This window comes from Hypomesus nipponensis, chromosome 11 (assembly GCF_054491055.1).
Source record: "Hypomesus nipponensis isolate SF chromosome 11, ASM5449105v1, whole genome shotgun sequence".
In the NCBI taxonomy this organism is placed as follows: domain Eukaryota; kingdom Metazoa; phylum Chordata; class Actinopteri; order Osmeriformes; family Osmeridae; genus Hypomesus; species Hypomesus nipponensis.
Window position 1 is genome coordinate 1,673,447 of NC_140371.1, and position 22,610 is coordinate 1,696,056.

The 22,610-nt window shown below is 50.0% G+C and overlaps 1 protein-coding gene across 1 annotated transcript; it reads right to left on the bottom strand.

The window, feature by feature from the left end:
* Positions 1 to 6,896: 6,896 nt before the first annotated feature.
* Positions 6,897 to 15,344, bottom strand: golga7bb (golgin A7 family, member Bb). The gene is made up of 5 exons (XM_084709349.1): positions 15,291 to 15,344; positions 11,934 to 12,059; positions 11,084 to 11,236; positions 8,022 to 8,123; positions 6,897 to 7,689 (listed from the first exon to the last, which is right to left on the bottom strand). Exons 1-5 carry the CDS (start codon positions 15,342 to 15,344, stop codon positions 7,603 to 7,605), a joined length of 522 nt encoding a protein of 173 aa, XP_084565475.1. The 3' UTR covers positions 6,897 to 7,602.
* Between the last annotated feature and the right edge of the window lie 7,266 nt (positions 15,345 to 22,610).

Below are 22,610 nucleotides of genomic sequence, written 5' to 3' on the forward strand. Positions count from 1 at the left end.
TCCTGAGGGACGACGACAGTCGCTGGGGTTCTGATTCCATAGTCTGGTGAATGACGAGGTCTTACAAGATACAGAACCAACCAGAACTGAACAACGGGGGGAGGAGAGAGAAAACAAACGTTGGACCTCTTTCTATCCACTCTGATTTGGAACACCGGGGTGTCACCCAGATGTGAGTGGGCCTGAGTGTCAACTGTGTCTTTACCTACGAGTCAAGCTGCAGATGTGTGTGTGTGTGTGAGGGACCGGCTGCCCAGACCAGAAGGAACATCAGTTTTTCTCTCTGCATAAGCAGCTGTGCGAAAGGATGTCCCTGTGTGTGTGTTGTGTGCGTATGTCATGACTGTAAGCTTTGGACGCTCTGTATAAGAGAGTGTGTCATGGAAAGCTCTCCAGATCTCTAAACACAGTCCTCAGTGATTATGAACAAGCTCAAACACCAGAGCTGAGAAACACTGGCTCCACAAAGTGTGAAGGTGCGCAATTGGTGTCTTGTGTGTGAGGTGGATAGCTTGTGTGTGTGGTGGATAGCTTGTGTGTGTGGTGGATAGCTTGTGTGTGTGGTGGATAGCTTGTGTGTGTGGTGGAAAGGTTGTGTGCGTGGTGGAAAGCTTGTGTGTGTGGTGGGTAGCTTGTGTGTGTGGTGGATAGGTTGTGTGTGTGGTGGATAGGTTGTGTGTGTGGTGGATAGGTTGTGTGTGTGGTGGATAGCTTGTGTGTGTGGTGGATAGGTTGTGTGTGTGGTGGAAAGCTTGTGTGTGTGGTGGGTAGCTTGTGTGTGTGGTGGGTAGCTTGTGTGTGTGGTGGATAGCTTGTGTGTGTGGTGGAAAGCTTGTGTGTGTGGTGGGTAGCTTGTGTGTGTGGTGGATAGCTTTTGTGTGTGGTGGATAGGGGGGTCAGTGGCTGGGAGGTCTGCTGGTCCTGAAGGCAACATTAAATTCCTTAGATCTGAAGAGAAGCTTAAACTCTCCCCTCTTCTCTCATCTCCTCCCTCCTTCCCCTCTCTTCTTTTCCTCTCTTCTACTCTTTTCTTTTACTTAAGAGTGCTGACAAAGGTGAATGAAGTACATTCAACAGCTTCCACACATAGACTCACAGACACACAAACATACCCCATCTGGCTCTTGTTCATGGTTGACAGGAGACAGGACAGTCTCTGTCACTCAGCCCAGCAGTCAGATGCCAGTCATCGTCACTAAGCTGTCACTGTGATGTCATCTGTTTTCCTGGTGCCGCTCCATACTCTCTGACACAGACCATATCCTTCCCTCTCCAGCATAGCAACAGGAGTCAGGTTCCTCATGTTTGTGTTCTGTTTTCGGAGCCTAGCACGACAAAGGGTGCCTCTCTTGTGATTAGGAAATGACATGGACCTGAGTGTTGAGGACAGGGGGTGGTCTCTTCCACTAACCGACAGGATGAGAAGCAGTTCCTTAGGTTCTCCGCCAGTCCATCTCTTTCTCCTCCCTCTTCTTCCCTCCATCTGTCTATCGTTCTCTCTGTCCCTGTCTCTTTTTTCTTTCCTTCTCTTTCTTTACCTAACAGTCTCTGTGTCTCCTTTATTTCCGTTCTCCCCCCTTCTCTCTCTCTCTCTTTTTCTCTTCTGTCTCAGTGTGTGGCCTCATATTTCTGTTGTTGGATGAAAAATAGACAGACTCCTTTCTCTCTCTCTCTTTCCTTTCTCCATCACTTTTCTCATTCAGCCTTGTCCTCAGTTGTCTCTCTCTCCTTTTTTTCAATTGCCCCTCCCCCTCTCATTTCATTCAAGCTCAGAACGACACAAAACCATTCATTGATCCTAGCTGTTCGTCAGGTTGCCAGTTGCACAACAATCCCCAGTTCAGAGTTCATACATATGAGCCTGGAACAGAAAACATATCCCATCTTCTCTGGCGCCAGGACGCCAGGCAGCGAGCATTATGGGAAGCCTTGCCGTCAGACACAACAAAGCCAGCTGTCAATCACTCTGAGGTCAAACAAACCTGCCGACGTTCTGGCCAACGACAACAGGCGGGTGGGCGGGGCCTCACAAGTGCTCAGCCAATGGGAGTGGATATTTCCAACATTGCTAATCACAATAAACCCACTGTGGCCGAGCCTGTGGAAAGAACTGGGGGTTGTAGTTTTCCAGGCCGTTCCACTCGTCTCCTCAAAGGCGCTCCCTGCCCTGGAGTCATCTGCTCCTGCACAAGAAATGTCATGCTGAGGATCAGAAGAACTGTGTGTTTTCAACTCAGAGTGCCTCTGTGTGTGTGTGTGTGTGTGTGTGTGTGTGTGTCAGGGGACAGAGAGAGGGTTGTCGGCATGACCTTACTCCAGGTGCTGTTTCTTCTCTTCTGTTTGTTCAAGACATTATTAGTTCCCTCCTCCTTTCCTCCCTTTCTCCTTCTCTCCTCCGTATCTCTGCCTCTCCTCCCTCGCTTCTATTCTCCCCTCTTCCTGGCCTTGTGTACCTTTCATCTCTCTTCTCGATCCACATTTGTCCTCCCTCTCCACCCTCTCTCCCTTCTCCTCCCTCGCTCCACCTCTCCTGTCTCCCTCCTCTCCCTATTCCCGTCTCCTGGACACTGCTCACGTCTCTCCTCCTTCTCTCCTGAATCTGCGCTTCTTTTAACCTCTTTTCTTCCTACTCCTCATCTATCTGTTAGCATGTTTTGTCCTCAACATGCTACTGGACCTGCTTATCTCTCTTTATCTGCCCCTCTCTCCGTCTCTCTGTCTCTACTCTCATGAGAACTAACGAGCAGGCAATGACTGATCGACACCTTACATACACACAGACACTGTGTCCCTTTCAGCCACAGACACAGAGTTTTGAAAGAAAGCAAATATATTATAGGATGTGCCAAGAAGTGGTTGAAGACTCTGTTAGGCATTAAGCCGGATAGAGAGAAGGAGTATGTGTGTTTGTGTAAAGAAAGAGTTGAGGGGGTTGTCATAAACCTGCTGGCAAACTACCATGTTTATTCAACATAAACCATGTTTGTGCCAATGCTTACGATGGAGAAGTAGAGAGAGAGAGAAGAGGAGTAATGTGTCCTGGCCTCTAGACTGACCTGGTCTCCTGGCCTCCAAACTGACCTGGTCTCCTGGCCTCCAAACTGACCTGGTCTCCAAACTGACCTGGTCTCCTGGCCTCCAAACTGACCTGGTCTCCTGGCCTCTAGACTGACCTGGTCTCCTGGTCTCCAAACTGACCTGGTCTCCTGGTCTCCAGACTGACCTGGTCTCCTGGTCTCCAAACTGACCTGGTCTCCTGGCCTCCAAACTGACCTGGTCTCCTGGCCTCTAGACTGACCTGGTCTCCTGGTCTCCAGACTGACCTGGTCTCCTGGTCTCCAGACTGACCTGGTCTCCAGACTGTCCTGGTCTCCAAACTGACCTGGTCTCCTGGTCTCCAAACTGACCTGGTCTCCTGGCCTCCAGACTGACCTGGTCTCCTGGTCTCCAAACTGACCTGGTCTCCTGGCCTCCAGACTGACCTGGTCTCCTGGTCTCCAGACTGACCTGGTCTCCTGGCCTCCAAACTGACCTGGTCTCCTGGTCTCCAGACTGACCTGGTCTCCTGGCCTCCAAACTGACCTGGTCTCCTGGCCTCCAGACTGAAGGAGGTCTCTGTCTCTCTTCTCTCCTCTCTCTTCTGATGGACCGTGAGTTTTACCAACACCAGCTGCCTTCTGTTACAACAAACTCAGCCTCTAACCCAACCTTGAACCCAGCCTCTAACCCAGCTCAAACTCAGCCTCTAACCCAACCTTGAACCCAGCCTCCACAAATAACACAACATTTTTATCTCACAGTGTTTAAACTTCAGTTTATTAGTATATATCTTTATATTCTTACAGCAATAATAATGTCAGTGAAAAAGTCCAATACATGACTCTGACTTAGTAAACATATAAATAGAAATATGTAAATACGTAAACATGAATCTGTAAATACATAAATAGCATCAAGGCCATTTACTAATTGTATTGTTGTCTCTGTAGCAGGAGGAAGTGGGTTTACTGTCTTAGACAGAACCACTCAGACGGTTCTGGTTCTGTTTGGGTCCAGAGTGGGTCAGGTTCTCACTGCTGCCCCCTGCAGGACTGGAAGACTTGATTTGACTCTTGGTTCACTTTTCAAAACAACAACCATGTAATAATAATCAAACAGAACAATAAAAACAGCATAGCTACATTTCTTCCTGTCACCAATCCATGACAGGACAGACATATATACTCTTCATGTGTATACACAGTGAGGCATGACATCTTATCACTTTTAACTACTTCACTGAACATCCTTAGTGTTCAGAGCATCCTGAAGCATGAATCCCCCTCTATATATTTCTCACATTGAAGTTTCTTATTTCTCTATTATTTGGTCACTATATTTGTGCATCCTTACTGTAATAAACATGCTACATACATGACTAGCTGGTAGAACTGTGACCCAACAAACAAGGAACTCATTTGGCATTATTTATCATTACCATATTCACCATCATCCTCGCCATCACCATTATCATCATTATCTTCCTCAGGAAAATCTTTCTTGACAGGTTCATCATCAACATTAACATCATCCTCATCATCATATTAAACATTGCTGTCTGCTTGGTTATGGTCCTAATACAGACAGGTATGTTTCCCAGTGCTTCCATCACATTAACACCAGACCAGAGGGCGTGGCATGCAGTCACAACAGGGAGGCCTTCACACAGCATCACAGCACAGGAAACATGGGGGGGTCAAGGGTCAGGGACTGTGTGGGGTCAGGGGTCAGATTGAGGTCAAGGGATCGTTAGTGATTTAAAGGGGTTCATGAAACATTCTCTTCCTATAAAAACAATACAAAAATACAAATAAGTCACATTTACATGTTCATTTCAACATTAACCACTGATTGGTTGATATACATGCCCATAGAGCTACCCGATCGCTCGTAGGCAGTGATCAGTCTTTCTATTGGTTCGTCAGCTCCAGGTTGGGTAACCGTTTCACAGGGATACAGAGGCATCAGGAGAACAGGAGGCCACTGTTACTGCTGGTCTGAGATCAGAGTGAGAGGGGGAAGTCTGAACAGGAGGCCACTGTTACTGCTGGTCTGAGATCAGAGTGAGAGGGGGAAGTCTGAACAGGAGGCCACTGTTACTGCTGGTCTGAGATCAGTGTGAGAGGGGGAAGTCTGAACAGGAGGCCACTGTTACTGCTGGTCTGAGATCAGAGTGAGAGGGGGAAGTCTGAACAGGAGGCCACTGTTACTGCTGGTCTGAGATCAGAGTGAGAGGGGGAAGTCTGAACAGGAGGCCACTGTTACTGCTGGTCTGAGATCAGTGTGACAGATCAGTGTGTAATGAGTGCAATTTCTGGACATTCTGGAGTTAAAGGAGCACTTCTCCTAATCACCTCTAGAGGGCAATAAACCTATCATACTCGACTGACAAACTCCAGGTTGAGTTAATTATAATAATGTGATTATTATGGGATGAAAATGAAGAGAAAGGAGGATAACAGTGAGGAACAGGACGGGAATCCTTGCTTAGCAACAACCTGTCTACTCAGAGTTGGATAGCTGTGGCCTACAGCAGGCAGTCCATGTGAATGTACCTCCGGCCTACTGTGTGTGGTAGAGTGCATGTGTATGCGTATGAGTGTATCTGTGTATCTGTCTGTTTGTCAGTGTTTGTTTGTGTGTGTGTGCTTCAAAGCGTACAGTACGCGAGTGAGTGTGTTGGTTACCTGATGCTTTGCTACATCAGGTTTTGACACATCTGGAGCACCGGAATCGGACTCCCGCGTCGCCCCACCCTGCTGTCAACATCATGGTCAGCCTGGGTGGAGCTGCTCAAATTCAATTGTACTCCCTGGATTCAACTGAAACTTACAGCAGCCGTTCTGCTGAGTCCTGGCAGGCAGACACTCAATTAGAGCTTCCGATTTTGTCCACACACACACACACACACACACGTATACACCCCTCAGGCTGTCATTAACACTAGTGCAGCCTCAGAGAGACCAGGGCTCTCTCATTAAACAGCTGTAGAGCCTAACCTCGAACCCTGAGCCAATCTCTACTGAACCAAATCTGTCTAAATAAACGTTATACCAACACACAAGTACACCCAGACACATGGGCATGCACACACACACACACACACACCTTATACAAGCCTCACTGACCCCCTCTTGAACAACCTGCAATTAGCAAGCTTTCATCTGCTACAGGCCTGAGCAGGGGCTGTATACACACACACACACACACTAGCATGCTTTTAAAGGTTCAGAGTTTGCTTGTGTTCCCAATGAGCTGAAACCACAGAGAACTTTGCCTGGCCTGGGTCTACCCTGCGCCTGCCAGGATCTGTGTGTGCAGGAACGCATGGCCACAGGTGTGTGTGTGTGTGTGTGTGTGCTCAGTCCCGTGACCTGCAGCTGTGATGTGGATCAGTAGGCTCCAATGCTCTGAGAGAGCAAGGTAAATAATCCACTGTGCTCTCTCCTCATCTTTTGATGTTGCAGCCAAATGCTGTTTAAGAGCATGGAGCAAGCAGCCAGCCAGCCAAGCAGCCAGCCAAGCAGCCAGCCAGCCAAGCAGCCAGCCAAGCAGCCAGCCAGCCAAGCAGCCAGCCAAGCAGCCAGCCAGCCAGCCAAGCAGCCAGCCAGCCAGCCAAGCAGCCAGCCAGCCAACCTGCCTGCCAGCCAAGCAGCCAGCCAGCCAAGCAGCCAGCCAGCCAAGCAGCCAGCCAACCTGCCTGCCAGCCAGCCAGCCAGCCTAGCAGCCAGCCAGCCAAGCAGCCAGCCAGCCAAGCAGCCAGCCAACCACCATCCAACCAACCAGCCAGCCAGCCAGCCAGCCAGCCAACCAGCCAGCCAGCCAGCCAGCCAGCCAGCCAGCCAGCCAGAGCATGGTTAGACAGAGAGGTTATACTCATATAATCATAGAAAAGACTATCCAGACCTGATGATGTACAGTACTCTAGACTTACATCGTTTGTGAGTAGATGGTATGTGTGTGTATTTCCTGGCAACCTTGTGTTCTGGTTTGCTTTAACTGAGTGTCTGTGCCAGCTCCAGATCCCTTCCTCCTGTTGGTTTCCAGAGGGGTGGAGACCAGTAGGGCCAGCTCACTGTCTCAGACCCTGGTCAGACCCCCTCATAGGCCAGCTCACTGTCTCAGACCCTGGTCAGACCCCTTATAGGCCAGCTCCCTGTCTCAGACCCTGGTCAGACCCCTTATAGGCCAGCTCACTGTCTCAGACCCTGGTCAGACCCCTTATAGGCCAGCTCACTGTCTCAGACCCTGGTCAGACCCCTTATAGGCCAGCTCACTGTCTCAGACCCTGGTCAGACCCCCTCATAGGCCAGCTCACTGTCTCAGACCCTGGTCAGACCCCCCCCACAGCTCCGGGTGCCCTTGATTTAGCTCACAGAAGTCCAGGATGACAGCCGCTGGAACACTGTGACCCAAATGGAGGGCACCTCTGAGGACGCGGCGCTGTGGGGGGAGTCAGAAGCGCGTGCTCTCATGCTTCAGCATGCGGATGTTGGTGAGGGAGCCGGCAGCCCTGTGGTGGTGGTGGAGAGGATACCCGTAGCCCTGGTGCTGCTCCTCCAGTCACCGCGAGGCGCTGCCCGCAGACGACACACTGCCGCTGGGGCTGGAGCTGCCAGAGTCCCGGTCCTCATACACGCTCACCTCTATCTGGGGAGGGCGGGGTCAAGGGTCAACACCGCGCCGATGCAGGCAGGCACGCGAACAGCACACACACAAGGCGCACGCAAACGTGAGTGATGGTCCTCTGTACACATTCTCACTATCAGGATCATTTGAATGGTATGAAAACTGGAGAGCAGGAAAGGGAAGCTTCCCCAGAGCTGCACCAGAGGGCCTAAGGCCTATCGCAGAGCTGCACCAGAGGGCCTGAGGCCTACCGCAGAGCTGCACCAGAGGGCCTGAGGCCTACCGCAGAGCTGCACCAGAGGGTATTGATAGCGTGTTGAAACCCAGAGCGAGAGAAGCGGATGGAAGGATACGACCCTCATGCCCCTCTCGACAGGGTCAGTGAGGAGGAGACCTCGGGGGGCGTAGATCTTTTCATTCTGCTCCTGGATGTAGCCTGAGATTTTCTGCAAGACCTGGGGGACGGCGGGCGAGTGAGAGAAAGAGGAGAAAGTGAGATGGAGAAAAGGAGAGAAATAAAGAGACACAGAGAGAGAGAGACAATGGGTTAGGGAGAAGATACGAACATAGTTCAAGTTCAAGTCTTTTATTGTCAGATGCACAGAACAACACAAGGTCAGACTGGGCACTGACATTCTTTGGGCAAGACAACGCTAAGCAACCTTGGTGGAGTCAGATGACATTGCTCTATAATCAGTCAGACAGGCTATATTGACACCCTTTCAAATGTTGCGTGACTGATTAATCATCCGAGTCATATTGACTGTCATGGCTTCTCCAAGCTAAATCCTAACTCGACAACCCTTTTTGAACTCTAAAGCATTAGATCAGTAAAACTGATCTTCAATCAACTGGGCTTCAATTTGGGCTGTATAATTGATTCCCTTTGAACTTTCCATCTGCCGCTCTGAGGTGGTTGTCCCAGGCTGGATGGCAGGCAGGTGGAAGGGGCTGTGGAGGTGAGCAGGACAGGGTGTTTAGATTGCACCGCAGAGGGAAGCTTTGCTGGAGGTTCTCGGGTTTCTCAAGTGGACGTTGCCTCAGCTGGCCTCAGAGCAACACACAGAGCAGAGAGATGCTCCAACGTGATGCTGCAAACACACACTCACTCATTCACAACCATACACACACACCTACACACACACCTACACACACACTTTTACACATGCTTACACAGACACACGCACACACACACATTTCTATATACATAACTAATACACAGTATTTCTCAAAGTAATTGAGAAACTTCAGAGGGCCAACATGGAGACCTTGATCTCGTTTTGAGTGTTCCAGTAAGATGGATATCTGGTCACGCTGGGGTAGCATGTAGCATAGCTGGGATAGCATGTAGCATAGCGTCTTATTTAGCCTATTCAGGCCTCTCATCCATGCCTTCAGCTCTGACATCTCCAGTTTATTCATGTCCATGATTCATTAGTACTATCTCATTCAAGTCAATCACCCGTGCATTTAGCAGAGCTAGAGCTAGGCTATTCAGGCTTACTGCCCATGCTTTGGAGCATCATTAGCATCATTCAGGCTTAATATGATCCTTAACAGTACTCAGTAGCTATGACTATAGTAAGGCTGCCTGAATGCACCTCTTTTCATCTGTACGAACATACTGTTTGTGTATTCAGTAATGTGAACCATGACAAATGGTCTAATGTGATGGATCTCATAGTGAAAGAAGAGTTACGATGTTAGGTGTGTGTGTGTCTTTGTGCCGTATGCTGTGTGTGTTTGCAGTGTGTGAGCAAAGTGTTTATGTGTGTTGAGTGTGTGTGCATGCATGTGCATGTGCGGCGGTGTGCGTGCTACGTTTGTGCGGGTGTGCATGTGAGTGCTGTGTGTGCGTGCGTGCACTTCACAGGGGAGTACATGACGTGCTCTGCTGCGTCTGAACATCGTGCTGGGTGGGTGCAGTCTTATCAGTGTCATCAGAAGGCCAGCCACAGCTCTCCAGCTCCAGCAGAAATAAACATCTCCTCTCAGGCAGCCTGATAACATCTCCACATCTCCGCAACATCTCCCTTCTGATGAGCACATGAAAGGAGGCCAGGAAGGCCACTTTTGCTCGACTTCAAAATGCCAACGTGTTCCATTGTGTCAGCTTCCAGTGTGTGTGTGAGTGTGAGAGAGAGAGAGCTGCGTGAGTGAGTGTGCTAATGTGAGGGTGTTTGTGTGTTCATGTGTGTCTGTGTGTCAACTGTGTGTGAGTGTGTGTGTGTGTGAGTGAGCTGTGTGTGTGTGTGTGAGTGAGCTGTGTGTGTGTGTGTGTGTTTACTGGAGGAAGCAGAAGGATGGAGATAGAATAGGTGTGTGACTGATATCAGGAGAGGTGCATGCTGGGACTTCACACCCCATCAGACACACAACTGAACAAAGCGCCTGTCTAACGGGGTGTGTGAGAGGACGATATGTGTTTGTATCCTGTGTGTGTGTGCTTGTTTGTCAGTGCTTGTGTGTGTGGAGGTGGTTGTGTGTGTGTGTGTGGAGGTGGTTGTGTGTGTGTGTGTGTGTGGAGGTGGTTGTGTGTGTGTGTGGAGGTGGTTGTGTGTGTGTGTGTGTGTGTGGAGGTGGTTGTGTGTGTGTGTGTGTGTTTGGAGGTGGTTGTGTGTGTGTGTGTGTGTGTGTGTGGAGGTGGTTGTGTGTGTGTGTGTGTGTGTGTGTGTGTGGAGGTGGTTGTGTGTGTGTGTGTGTGGAGGTGGTTGTGTGTGTGTGGGTGTGTGTGTGCGTGTGTGGTTGTGTGTGTGTGTGTGGGGAGGTGGTTGTGTGTGTGTGTGTTCCACCTGAGGACCAGGGGAGCACACAGACAGCTGAGGGCAGGGTTATTCAGCAGGCCTTTCTCAGGACGACCTTGGCGGCTGTGCTGAACACACTGTGTTATGGTTGGCAGGGAGGTTGGCACGGCGACCACACAGGTGCAGCGCCGTGGGGCACACACCTGACGGCAACACTGATCAGACCAGCCGATGGTCCCTCTGCAGAAGGCTGATCAGACCAGCCGATGGTCCCTCTGCAGAAGGCTGATCAGACCAGCCGATGGTCCCTCTGCAGAAGGCTGATCAGACCAGCCGATGGTCCCTCTGCAGAAGGCTGATCAGACCATGCCGATGGTCCCTCGCTCTCAGGTTCAAGGTGTGTGCGTGCGTATGGGTGCGTGCGTATGTGTGTCTGTGTGTGTGTGCACCTGAACAGAGTAGAAGGCCTCTACCAGAGTTCTCAGGGCAGACAGGACCTGATGCAGCTCTCTATGTACCTGTACCCATACAGGCCCCAGGACCGCAGGAGAACTTACTATAGGAGACTGGCTGGGGTGTGTGTCTTTGAGTCCAGTGTGTGTGTGTGTGTGTGTGTGTGTCAAGTGTGTGTGTGTCCAGAGTGTGTGTGTGTGTCCAGAGTGTGTGTGTACCTTCTCGTAGCGGGTCTCCATGCAGAGGAAGATGACGTAGGCGGTGACGCAGGCCAGACAGCCCTCCAGGTAGGACTGGCCCCCCATGCTCTCTGCCTCAGCGTAGTAGCAGTTCAGAGTGCTCACCGTGTCTGCAAACAGCTTCCGCTCAATCTGTACACACATACACACACATACATACACGCACACACTCACACTCACACACGCACGCTCACACACACACACACAAACACACATACACACACACACACACACACAGCATAAACAACAGTGTGAGGCTTTTGAGCAGAACTGTGAGAGCACTGTGACACAAGCTGTTCCATGGCCTACCAAGGACACACAAACTCACTCCATCACACACTCACACTCCACACCCCCCTGTTCCCCTGCAACATGGCCCACAAAACACACGTTCCCTCACACCCACTCCTCCAACCCCCGCCAGCAACATTCTGTTTTCCTGAAATAACTCTTTTTTTGGACCAATTTAGAATCATGAGTCATCTCTGCTCCTCACTCTGGAACCTGGAGAGACAGGAGACTGAAAAGAACTACAAACAAGACAGAGACACACAAAAGAGAGGGAGAAAAGTGGAAGAGAGAGAGGAGATGAAACAGGGAGGGAGAGAGAGAGAGAGAGAGAGAGAGAGAGAGAGAGAGAAGAAGGACACCAGCAGTCACATCTCTCTGATCTGACTGTCCAAACCCCTCTGTGCACCTCTATACATATGTTTGTGTGTATATGTGTTTATATGTGTGTAGGTGTGTGTGAGTGTGTGTGTGCAAATGTGTGTGTGTGTGCGTGTGTGCAAATGTGTGTGTGTAGGTGTGTGCGTGTGTGTGCGCTCACCCTACTGTCTAGCTCTGAGGGGAACTTGGTCTGGAACCTGCAGGTGGTTCCTTCACTGTAGTCTCTCTGGATGAACACCTTGTTCACCAGAGAAGCACTGTGTCTCAGATCCTGGAGGTTGTGGAACTGTAGGAAACACACACACACACAAAGGATATTTAACACTTGTTTATAGGAAAACCAGGTAAAATATACGCACCAGTGTTTCCAATTCATTGTCTAGGATAGTTTGATGATAGTTCTGGTAGGAGACAATGTGGGAGACAGTGTAGGAGGGGCAGCAGGGGAGACAGTGTAGGAGGGGCAGCAGGGGAGACAGTGTAGGAGGGGCAGCAGGGGAGACAGTGTAGGAGGGGCAGCAGGGGAGACAGTGTAGGAGGGGCAGCAGGGGAGACAGTGTAGGAGGGGCAGCAGGGGAGACAGTGTAGGAGGGGCAGCAGGGGAGACAGTGTAGGAGGGGCAGCAGGGGAGACAGTGTAGGAGGGGCAGCAGGGGAGACAGTGTAGGAGGGGCAGCAGGGGAGACAGTGTAGGAGGGGCAGCAGGGGAGACAGTGTAGGAGGGGCAGCAGGGGAGACAGTGTAGGAGGGGCAGCAGGGGAGACAGTGTAGGAGGGGCAGCAGGGGAGACAGTGTAGGAGGGGCAGCAGGGGAGACAGTGTGGGAGGGGCAGCAGGGGGGACAGTGTGGGAGGGGCAGCAGGGGAGACAGTGTAGGAGGGGCAGCAGGGGAGACAGTGTAGGAGGGGCAGCAGGGGAGACAGTGTAGGAGGGGCAGCAGGGGGGACAGTGTGGGAGGGGGAGCAGGGGGGACAGTGTAGGAGGGGCAGCAGGGGGGACAGTGTGGGAGGGGCAGCAGGGGGGACAGTGTGGGAGGGGCAGCAGGGGGGACAGTGTGGGAGGGGCAGCAGGGGAGACAGTGTAGGAGGGGCAGCAGGGGAGACAGTGTAGGAGGGGCAGCAGGGGAGACAGTGTGGGAGGGGCAGCAGGGGGGACAGTGTGGGAGGGGCAGCAGGGGAGACAGTGTAGGAGGGGCAGCAGGGGAGACAGTGTAGGAGGGGCAGCAGGGGAGACAGTGTAGGAGGGGCAGCAGGGGGGACAGTGTGGGAGGGGGAGCAGGGGGGACAGTGTGGGAGGGGCAGCAGGGGGGACAGTGTGGGAGGGGCAGCAGGGGGGACAGTGTGGGAGGGGCAGCAGGGGGGACAGTGTAGGAGGGGCAGCAGGGGGGACAGTGTAGGAGGGGCAGCAGGGGGGACAGTGTGGGAGGGGCAGCAGGGGGGACAGTGTAGGAGGGGCAGCAGGGGGGACAGTGTGGGAGGGGCAGCAGGGGGGACAGTGTAGGAGGGGGAGCAGGGGGGACAGTGTGGGAGGGGCAGCAGGGGGGACAGTGTGGGAGGGGCAGCAGGGGGGACAGTGTGGGAGGGGCAGCAGGGGGGACAGTGTAGGAGGGGCAGCAGGGGGGACAGTGTGGGAGGGGCAGCAGGGGGGACAGTGTAGGAGGGGCAGCAGGGGAGACAGTGTAGGAGGGGCAGCAGGGGAGACAGTGTAGGAGGGGCAGCAGGGGGGACAGTGTGGGAGGGGCAGCAGGGGGGACAGTGTAGGAGGGGCAGCAGGGGGGACAGTGTGGGAGGGGCAGCAGGGGGGACAGTGTAGGAGGGGCAGCAGGGGGGACAGTGTGGGAGGGGCAGCAGGGGGGACAGTGTAGGAGGGGCAGCAGGGGGGACAGTGTAGGAGGGGTAGCAGGGGAGACAGTGTAGGAGGGGGAGCAGGGGGGACAGTGTAGGAGGGGCAGCAGGGGGGACAGTGTGGGAGGGGCAGCAGGGGGGACAGTGTAGGAGGGGCAGCAGGGGGGACAGTGTAGGAGGGGCAGCAGGGGGAGACAGTGTAGGAGGGGGAGCAGGGGGGACAGTGTAGGAGGGGCAGCAGGGGGGACAGTGTAGGAGGGGCAGCAGGGGAGACAGTGTGGGAGGGGCAGCAGGGGGGACAGTGTAGGAGGGGGAGCAGGGGGGACAGTGTAGGAGGGGCAGCAGGGGGGACAGTGTGGGAGGGGCAGCAGGGGGGACAGTGTAGGAGGGGCAGCAGGGGGGACAGTGTGGGAGGGGCAGCAGGGGGGACAGTGTAGGAGGGGGAGCAGGGGGGACAGTGTAGGAGGGGGAGCAGGGGGGACAGTGTAGGAGGGGCAGCAGGGGGGACAGTGTAGGAGGGGCAGCAGGGGAGACAGTGTGGGAGGGGCAGCAGGGGGGACAGTGTAGGAGGGGCAGCAGGGGGGACAGTGTAGGAGGGGGAGCAGGGGGGACAGTGTAGGAGGGGCAGCAGGGGAGACAGTGTGGGAGGGGCAGCAGGGGGGACAGTGTAGGAGGGGCAGCAGGGGGGACAGTGTGGGAGGGGCAGCAGGGGGGACAGTGTGGGAGGGGTAGCAGGGGAGACAGTGTAGGAGGGGCAGCAGGGGAGACAGTGTAGGAGGGGCAGCAGGGGGGACAGTGTAGGAGGGGCAGCAGGGGGGACAGTGTGGGAGGGGGAGCAGGGGGAACTTCACAGCAGAGAAAGGCCCAGTACGTCAGAGAAGTTTCAGAAGTTGGTGTATGCAGAATATAATGACTTTGTTTATGCTATCTAGGTACAGGCAAACACTACATTAGGGTGGAATCCTGAATGGCAGTATGACTGAGGTTTCTGAGGTGTGCCAAACTATTACCGTACATGCCAAACTACATCTTCTACTTAACTGAAATAATAGTACAAGGTCAGCACCTGGTCCTTCTCACCAGGCTGCTAGGACGGCACCTGGTCCTTCTCACCAGGCTGCTAGGACAGCACCTGGTCAGACCTTCTCAACAGGCTGCTAGGACAGCACCTGGTCAGACCTTCTCAACAGGCTGCTAGGACAGCACCTGGTCAGACCTTCTCAACAGGCTGCTAGGACAGCACCTGGTCCTTCTCACCAGGCTGCTAGGACAGCACCTGGTCCTTCTCACCAGGCTGCTAGGACAGCACCTGGTCCTTCTCACCAGGCTGCTAGGACAGCACCTGGTCCTTCTCACCAGGCTTCTAGGACAGCACCTGGTCCTTCTCAACAGGCTGCTAGGACAGCACCTGGTCAGACCTTCTCAACAGGCTGCTAGGACGGCACCTGGTCAGACCTTCTCAACAGGCTGCTAGGACAGCACCTGGTCCTTCTCAACAGGCTGCTAGGACAGCACCTGGTCAGACCTTCTCAACAGGCTGCTAGGACAGCACCTGGCTGCCTGCCCAAGTGTATCAATGGGCCAAGCCCAGGATGATTCCAGTACGAAAGGGGATTAGAAATGTCTAATTTAGTTTTTGTTCATTCAAAGAGTATCAAAGAACAAGAGGCGAAACTCTGATGCTTTTTTGATAACAGCCACTAGAGGGCTTCGGTAGTGTGGCCGCCATTTTGGGGTAAATATTCCAACTGGAGTTACTGGACAACAGTACAGATAGTTACATACTAGCTAGTTATAGCTACTGCAGATCATTTTATATATATATATATATATATATATATATTTTTTTTTTTTTATGTTAGCTAGCTAGCGTCGGCAGCTGTGTACCTAGCAGTCATTAGCAGCATTTGTATTGGTTAAATGTAAGTAGTTAAATATCAGCAAATTTTGAACTGTAAGGTATACACCTTTGTAAATCAGCCTCTGCCGAGCAGAAAGGGAATTAAAAAATAAAATAAAAAGTTAACAACATTTAGTGGCAAAATCCATCGTTATGTCTACAAAATTATTTTAGATATAGTATACTTTTAGCTAGCTTGCAAATACTGAGGATAGCCTACCGAAGTTGAGTCAATGTCGATGCCAATGTCGATGCTAGCTACCGTTACCGTTCGCTGTAGTCTTTATAAAATTTCACTGGGTCTTGCAGCGCTGCTTCATTTACTGAAATTATTATGAAAAGTTATTTTCTATACTAGCCATTTGCCTACTTTAGCAACTCACAGTATTTCCAAGCCCTGACAGTGTAACTGAGACGACTGTTACAAATCCCCGTAAGGCAGGGAAACGCAACAGGCCGCTGCACCAGGGTGAGGGAGCCACAAGGGAATGGACACCAAACAGCCGGGGAAACAGAAAGAGAAGGGAGTTTATTTTCTCCACGCACACACACACACACACACACAGAATGACAATGATGATAACAATACTGATTGACAATGATGATGCTGAAGGGAGAAAGGGCAGAGCGGGAAGAAAACAAAGAAATGAAACATACGTCCCCTAACTCCCTATCCCAACACTCCTACGCTAGTCTGGCACACAAACAAGGTGCCCTAAACAAAACAATGCAGGGGGTGGTCCGTTTTGCTGCGGGTGGAATGGGCAGCAAAGTGGCACTGATTGGTGGAACCGGGGCATATGGGTAATTGGTGATTGATGATTGACCAAGTGAGTAATTGATGATTTGGATGTCACTGGTTGGGCCATCCCACAGGGGGGGCAGGACCTGGACCCCTTGGGGAACAAAGACACATGAACAGAACAGAGGGAGACAAACAGTGACGGGTCTCAGGACGTAACAACGACACAGTAGATAATTCCTCTTTCAAGTAATAAGCCCCCGTTGAAGTGTTAAATTAGCATTAAAGCATTAAAGCATTAAATTAGCTGCACGGTCTGTGATCTTGGGACCAAGCCACTTTTTGTGTTTTGCTAATGCAGAATTCGGTCAAATAAAATCAGTAAAATAGACGTAATGAGTGGCACATAACGTGAAGTAACATGGCATTTTATTTTGTTTGAGTTTTAACTTGTCCAGTGGGGCAAGTAGCCTACATTTCTCTTCCAGACTTGCCCTACAAAAACAATCCACTTGTCCCGGACAAGCTAATGTTGAGCCCTGTACATGGCTAGACTCTTGATACAGATCAGAATCCATCATCTTGGACACCCCAAAGCAGAAAATCTCACAGCCAAATCAGCACAATAGAAAATGCGCTTCAAAGAATGTTTAACCAAAATAGTGGAAGACTTGTCTGTAAGTCTGTGAAATAAACTGTTAAAAGGGATTTGATGATCACTAGTCTAGTGACCTAACCCTAACCCTGATCACTAGTCTAGTGACCTAACCCTAACCCTGATCACTAGTCTAGTGACCTAACCCTAACCCTGATCACTAGTCTAGTGACCTAACCCTAACCCTGATCACTAGTCTAGTGACCTAACCCTAACCCTGATCACTAGTCTAGTGACCTAACCCTAACCCTGATCACTAGTCTAGTGACCTAACCCTAACCCTGATCACTAGTCTAGTGACCTAACCCTAACCCTGATCACTAGTCTAGTGATTACGTTATTCTGTGTTGTCATCATTCAGTGTTGTTTTAACAAAGCAGCTGATATTGCCAAAAGCGCCAGCAAGCTAGGGGACTGTTGCTTTCACCCCATAATGGTGGAAACGTAGCACTGCTACTGGGCACTGGTGTTGCAATGGAACGTTCTATTGGCTTTCACTTCTTCAAAAAAAGTAATTTGGTTCAGTTGTAGTTCTGTTTTATTGTTTGCACCCACATCAACACATCAATGTCCTTGTATGTGAATATTTACATGGCAATAAACTGGTTTCTGATTCTGAAAACATAAGTCAGAACTCAGGGTGCATAGTTACCATGATAGATGTTTTTTAGTTATACTACACACATGCTCTAATCAATGTAGTGTTTTTACCAACGGTGAACAGTGATGAACTCTGTCTCGTTGACCATGTGTTGTGGGTGGGACCTGATCCCTGTGTCCTCACCACTCATAGACGACCAGTGGCTTTGTTTGTGTTTGATAAAAGAAAGGAAGCACAACCATCTTCATAGACAGCCTCTCAGAGTAGCTCTCAAAGTGCACCAGACTGATGAAGTCTTTCACATGGACCACGTGTTCTTCCGGGGAAGCATGCTCACAGGCCCCCTAAAGGGACCAAGTTTCACCCCCCCAAAGTCTCACAACATCCTGTGGGAAACACTCAACACTTAGTTGCGAGTGTGTTTGTGTGTGCACTGTTTTCATTCATATTTAGTATAATATTAGCTTGACATTGTCATACTCATAATTCTAGTCAGAATATGAGTCTGAGAACTCTCCGTTGGGCTTGGGGAAAACAAATGCCTCTTCGCTCAATTGGATAGACCTACAACCAATCAGAGCAACGTAATATGTTGTTTGTTCAAAACAAATTCAATTTAAGCACTCTTTTGTGACGTGGGTGATTAGGTTACTGTTGATCATCTGTCCATCATCGTATAAAGCCCGCCCTGGCAATTTCATTGGTACGCCCAGATTCTGGTTTTCTGTAGTTGTTCCCCAATACGAGACCCTCCAGACCCAACTTCCCGACCAATTTTTTTTGTGGGCGGGGAGAAGTTGGGCTGGCAGCCAGGCTAGTATAATATGGCTCTGGAATACAGTATAATCTGGCTCTATACGTGCTGGAACATCCAAAGTATTTTTAGGAAAAAAAAAGCTAAAGCAGGGATTTATAAGCATTTCAGCATTATAGCATTTATGTGTAACAGAAATAACACAGTGCATAGTTTATTTACAAAACAAAGTGAATTTACACACCGTAAAAACACTGCAATTTGACTTGACAGGTAGCAGAAATCAAGCAGAAATGGACTGCCCAGCAACATAACAAATTTACAGTATAATATTTGTGTTCATATATATTATGTTAACTAATAGCAAAGAAAAGTTTTGGAATTGGCCTAAACAAGACAAAATCAAATCTGTGTGATAAGAAACCCTTATGTCCAGAAATCAAGCCAAGTCACTCATTTAGTGGAAGAATCCATTGTTGTGTCTACACAATTATTTTAGATATAGATCAATTTAGCTAGCTTGCAAATCCTGAGGATAGCCTACTGTAGCAGACCTTTCTATGTGATAACAGACAAGGGTGTTTTGTCCCTCGGGATTTGCCGTAGGCTTGATGCGGAAAGCATATTTGAAATCACTGAGGGCTGTTCGAAGAGCGATGTCAAGAAGAGCAGTGGTAAAATACAAGTTATGAAAAGAGACCACGTTTGTGTCTTATTGTCCACAAGATCATATAGAATTATATCTAAAACAAACTTACAAAGAGCTCGGTTACACTACCAAAGTTGAATTAGTAATGTTGTAAGCAATGCTAGCGTTATTTTGCTAGAGCTAGCTAGCCGTTAACATTTCACTGGGTCTACTAGCCATTCGCCTACTGTACTTTAGCAAGTCACTGTATTTCCAAGCCCTGATAGTGTAACTGAGAGTCGAAGTTCTAACATTAACTTACACAGCTAGGCTAATCAACATTCGTAAAAAAAATTCTGGAAACCTAAACCCAATGCAAACCTTAAAACTTACTTCAAATATTATCCCTTTGTCAATCGTGAAAAGAACTTGTGGAGCTGTGGAAATATTCTCTATTCTGCTGCTGTCAGTTCTTCTTATTCTTCTGTATCTGGCAACAAACGTCTCTCTTCGATTTGAATAATGCACCGCAACGCAGCAAAACAAATGCTTCTCTCTAGTCAAATGAGGTGTCAATCAGCATCAAATTTCCAATAGCAAATTACATTTTGGTGTGGCACCCGAGGTGGCCAATCAGATGTCAGGGGTGTCCAGTGCCAACCCGGACACCCCTCTGGCTCCGCTAATGCCTGTGTGTGTCTGTGTGTCTGTGTGTGTGTGTTTTCCTCTCAGAGATGATAATCCTGCACAGTATGAGTTCAGTATTGACAGAGGAACCTGACAACTGCAACCCTGTCTTGTGTTCAAATCTCCAAGGTGTTGCTAGATTTACAAATTCACTCCTCTTTCTCTCTCTCCATCTCTCTCCTCTCTGTCTCTCTCATTCACCCCCTCTCTCCCTTCCCCTCTCCTCTCTACTGCTCTCCCTTTCCCTCTCTCTCCTTTTCTCTCTCTCCCTCTCTCTCTCTCTCTCTCTCTCTCTCTCTCTCTCTCTCTTTCTCTCCATTTATTGCACCATATCTGGTTTTATCTCTCTCATTCTCTTTTTCATTCCCTCTCACCCCCCTCCCTCTCCCTCTTGATCTCCCTCCCTTTCCCTCTCGCTCCCCCTCTCTACCCTCTCCCTCTCTCCCCCTCTTTCCACCTCCCTCTCTCTCCACCTCCACCTGGAAGCCTTGTCTCCATAGAACCTGGACATTAGAAGCTCTAAATGTTATCATCATCATCCCTGTCCTGCTGATTACAGTCATTACCCAGCTTGTCTCCAGGAATACTGATCCAGGATCTGAATGTTAGCACATTCATGAGTGTGTCCACACTAACCATACAGTACAAGATGTTTGGCAGATGAACCGGCCTTAGATATGCAAACCTGCCTCACACGTACAGCTTCATGCACACAGCCTCACACACAAGGTCAAACACAACCTCTCACAGACACATGCATTTGCTATATCCTTCCAATTCCATTGATTTGTTTGATCTCGATCTCCATCTGCAGATTTTCATCCCCTCCATGAAATGCTGTTTTTGGATGCTTTTATATAGGCCTTAGTGGTCCCCTAATACTGTATCTGAAGTATCTTTCCCGAAATTCAGCCTTGGTGCAGAATGACAGCCACTATGAGCAGACCCACAATGAGCTTTCCTCAGGAGGTGCTGTGTCTGTGTATGTTGCTTTAAATTCCATAAGTAGGAGAGAAGCAAGGCTAACTGCCATGCTTCGGTCATTTGCAAGCCATGATGTCTCTCGAGGAAAAAACAATGTCGCATTTGTAGGGTCATAGTTCATTTTCTCATTGGCGGGCCAAATTCTCTGGGCGGGCAAAACAGAGAAAGGGGAGGTAACCTTTCCCCTTATGACGACATAAGGGGAATATTTTCAGATCGGATCATTTTGGCTTTTGTTTTCTCAAGGGTGAAGAACACGCAGGGCTTGGTTTACACCTATCGAAATGTCTAGCCACTGGGGGACCAAAGACAGGCAAAAGGAACTCATATTAATGTTAAATAATCTCTTAAAATGAAATTTTCTTGCCATGGGACCATTAATCTAACTTCATGTGTTTCTCCTGCTTTGGCTCTCTCGCTTTCTCTTGTCTACCCTGCCCTCTCTCTCTCTTTCCTCCCTCTCTCATTCCATCTTTTTCTCCTCCATGGTTTTAGCCCAGGGGCCCTCTTACTGTCCTCATAAACAAATCGCTATTAATAGATATACTCACATTCATTTGGCCCTTTTCACTGACTTCTCATTAGGGTAATAGGCCCAGTGTGTTTCCATGTGTGTTTGTGTGTGCATGAGTGCTCTAGCAGACAGTATGAGTCTGCTCTAAACACTGTTTGATTACGTCTGTCATCTAGAAGTGCATGAAGAAGAGGAGAAGACAGGAGAAGAGAGGAGAGAAGAGAGGACTTATTGAAATCCTTCCTCTCTCCCTCCATCCTTCTGATACCTACTAGGTGCACCAGACATCTACCAAAGGACCAGAGGTCTTTGATGTAAACTAGAGGTCTACCAGGGGTCTACTAGGGGTTTACAGGAGTAACAGAGGTCTACAGGAGTAACAGAGGACTACAGGAGTAACATAGGTCTACAGGAGTAACAGAGGACTACAGGAGTAGCAGAAGTCTACAGGAGTACCAGAGGTCTACAGGAGTAGCAGAGGTCTACAGGAGTAGCAGGGGTCTACAGGAGTAGCAGAGGTCTACAGGAGTAGCAGGGGTCTACAGGAGTACCAGAGGTCTACAGGAGTACCAGAGGTCTACCAGGGGTCTACTAGGGGTTTACAGGAGTACCAGAGGTCTTCAGGAGTAGCAGAGGTCTACCAGGAGAACCAGAGATCTACAGGAGTACCAGAGGTCTACAGGAGTAGCAGAGGTCTACAGGAGTAACAGAGGACTACAGGAGTAACATAGGTCTACAGGAGTAACAGAGGACTACAGGAGTAACATAGGTCTACAGGAGTAGCAGGGGTCTACAGGAGTAGCAGAGGTCTACAGGAGTAACAGAGGACTACAGGAGGAGCAGAGGTCTACCAGGAGTAACAGAGGTCTACAGGAGTAACAGAGGACTACAGGAGTAACATAGGTCTACAGGAGTAGCAGAGGTCTACAGGAGTACCAGAGGTCTACAGGAGTAGCAGAGGTCTACAGGAGTAACAGAGGACTACAGGAGTAGCAGAGGTCTACCAGGAGTAACAGAGGTCTACAGGAGTAACAGAGGACTACAGGAGTAACATAGGTCTACAGGAGTAACAGAGGACTACAGGAGTACCAGAGGTCTACAGGAGTAGCAGAGGTCTACAGGAGTAACAGAGGACTACAGGAGTAGCAGAGGTCTACCAGGAGTAACATAGGTCTACAGGAGTAACAGAGGACTACAGGAGTAACATAGGTCTACAGGAGTAACAGAGGACTACAGGAGTACCAGAGGTCTACAGGAGTAGCAGAGGTCTACAGGAGTAACAGAGGACTACAGGAGTAGCAGAGGTCTACCAGGAGTAACATAGGTCTACAGGAGTAACAGAGGACTACAGGAGTAACATAGGTCTACAGGAGTAACAGAGGACTACAGGAGTACCAGAGGTCTACAGGAGTAGCAGAGGTCTACAGGAGTAGCAGAGGTCTACAGGAGTAACAGAGGACTACAGGAGTAGCAGAGGACTACAGGAGTAACATAGGTCTACAGGAGTAACAGAGGACTACAGGAGTAACA

What these genes read in the sequence shown, in the direction of transcription:
- golga7bb (XM_084709349.1), bottom strand. Translation starts at nt 15,344, where the DNA reads ATGGCGGCCACACTACCGAAGCCCTCTAGTGGCTGTTATCAAAAAAGC. An exon ending in GTTATCAAAAAAGCATCAGA is followed by an intron (nt 12,060 to 15,290) that starts GTTTCGCCTCTT and finishes TGTTTCCTACAG; the next exon opens with TTCCACAACCTCCAGGATCT. An exon ending in TGGAGACCCGCTACGAGAAG is followed by an intron (nt 8,124 to 11,083) that starts GTACACACACAC and finishes GCCGTCCCCCAG; the next exon opens with GTCTTGCAGAAAATCTCAGG.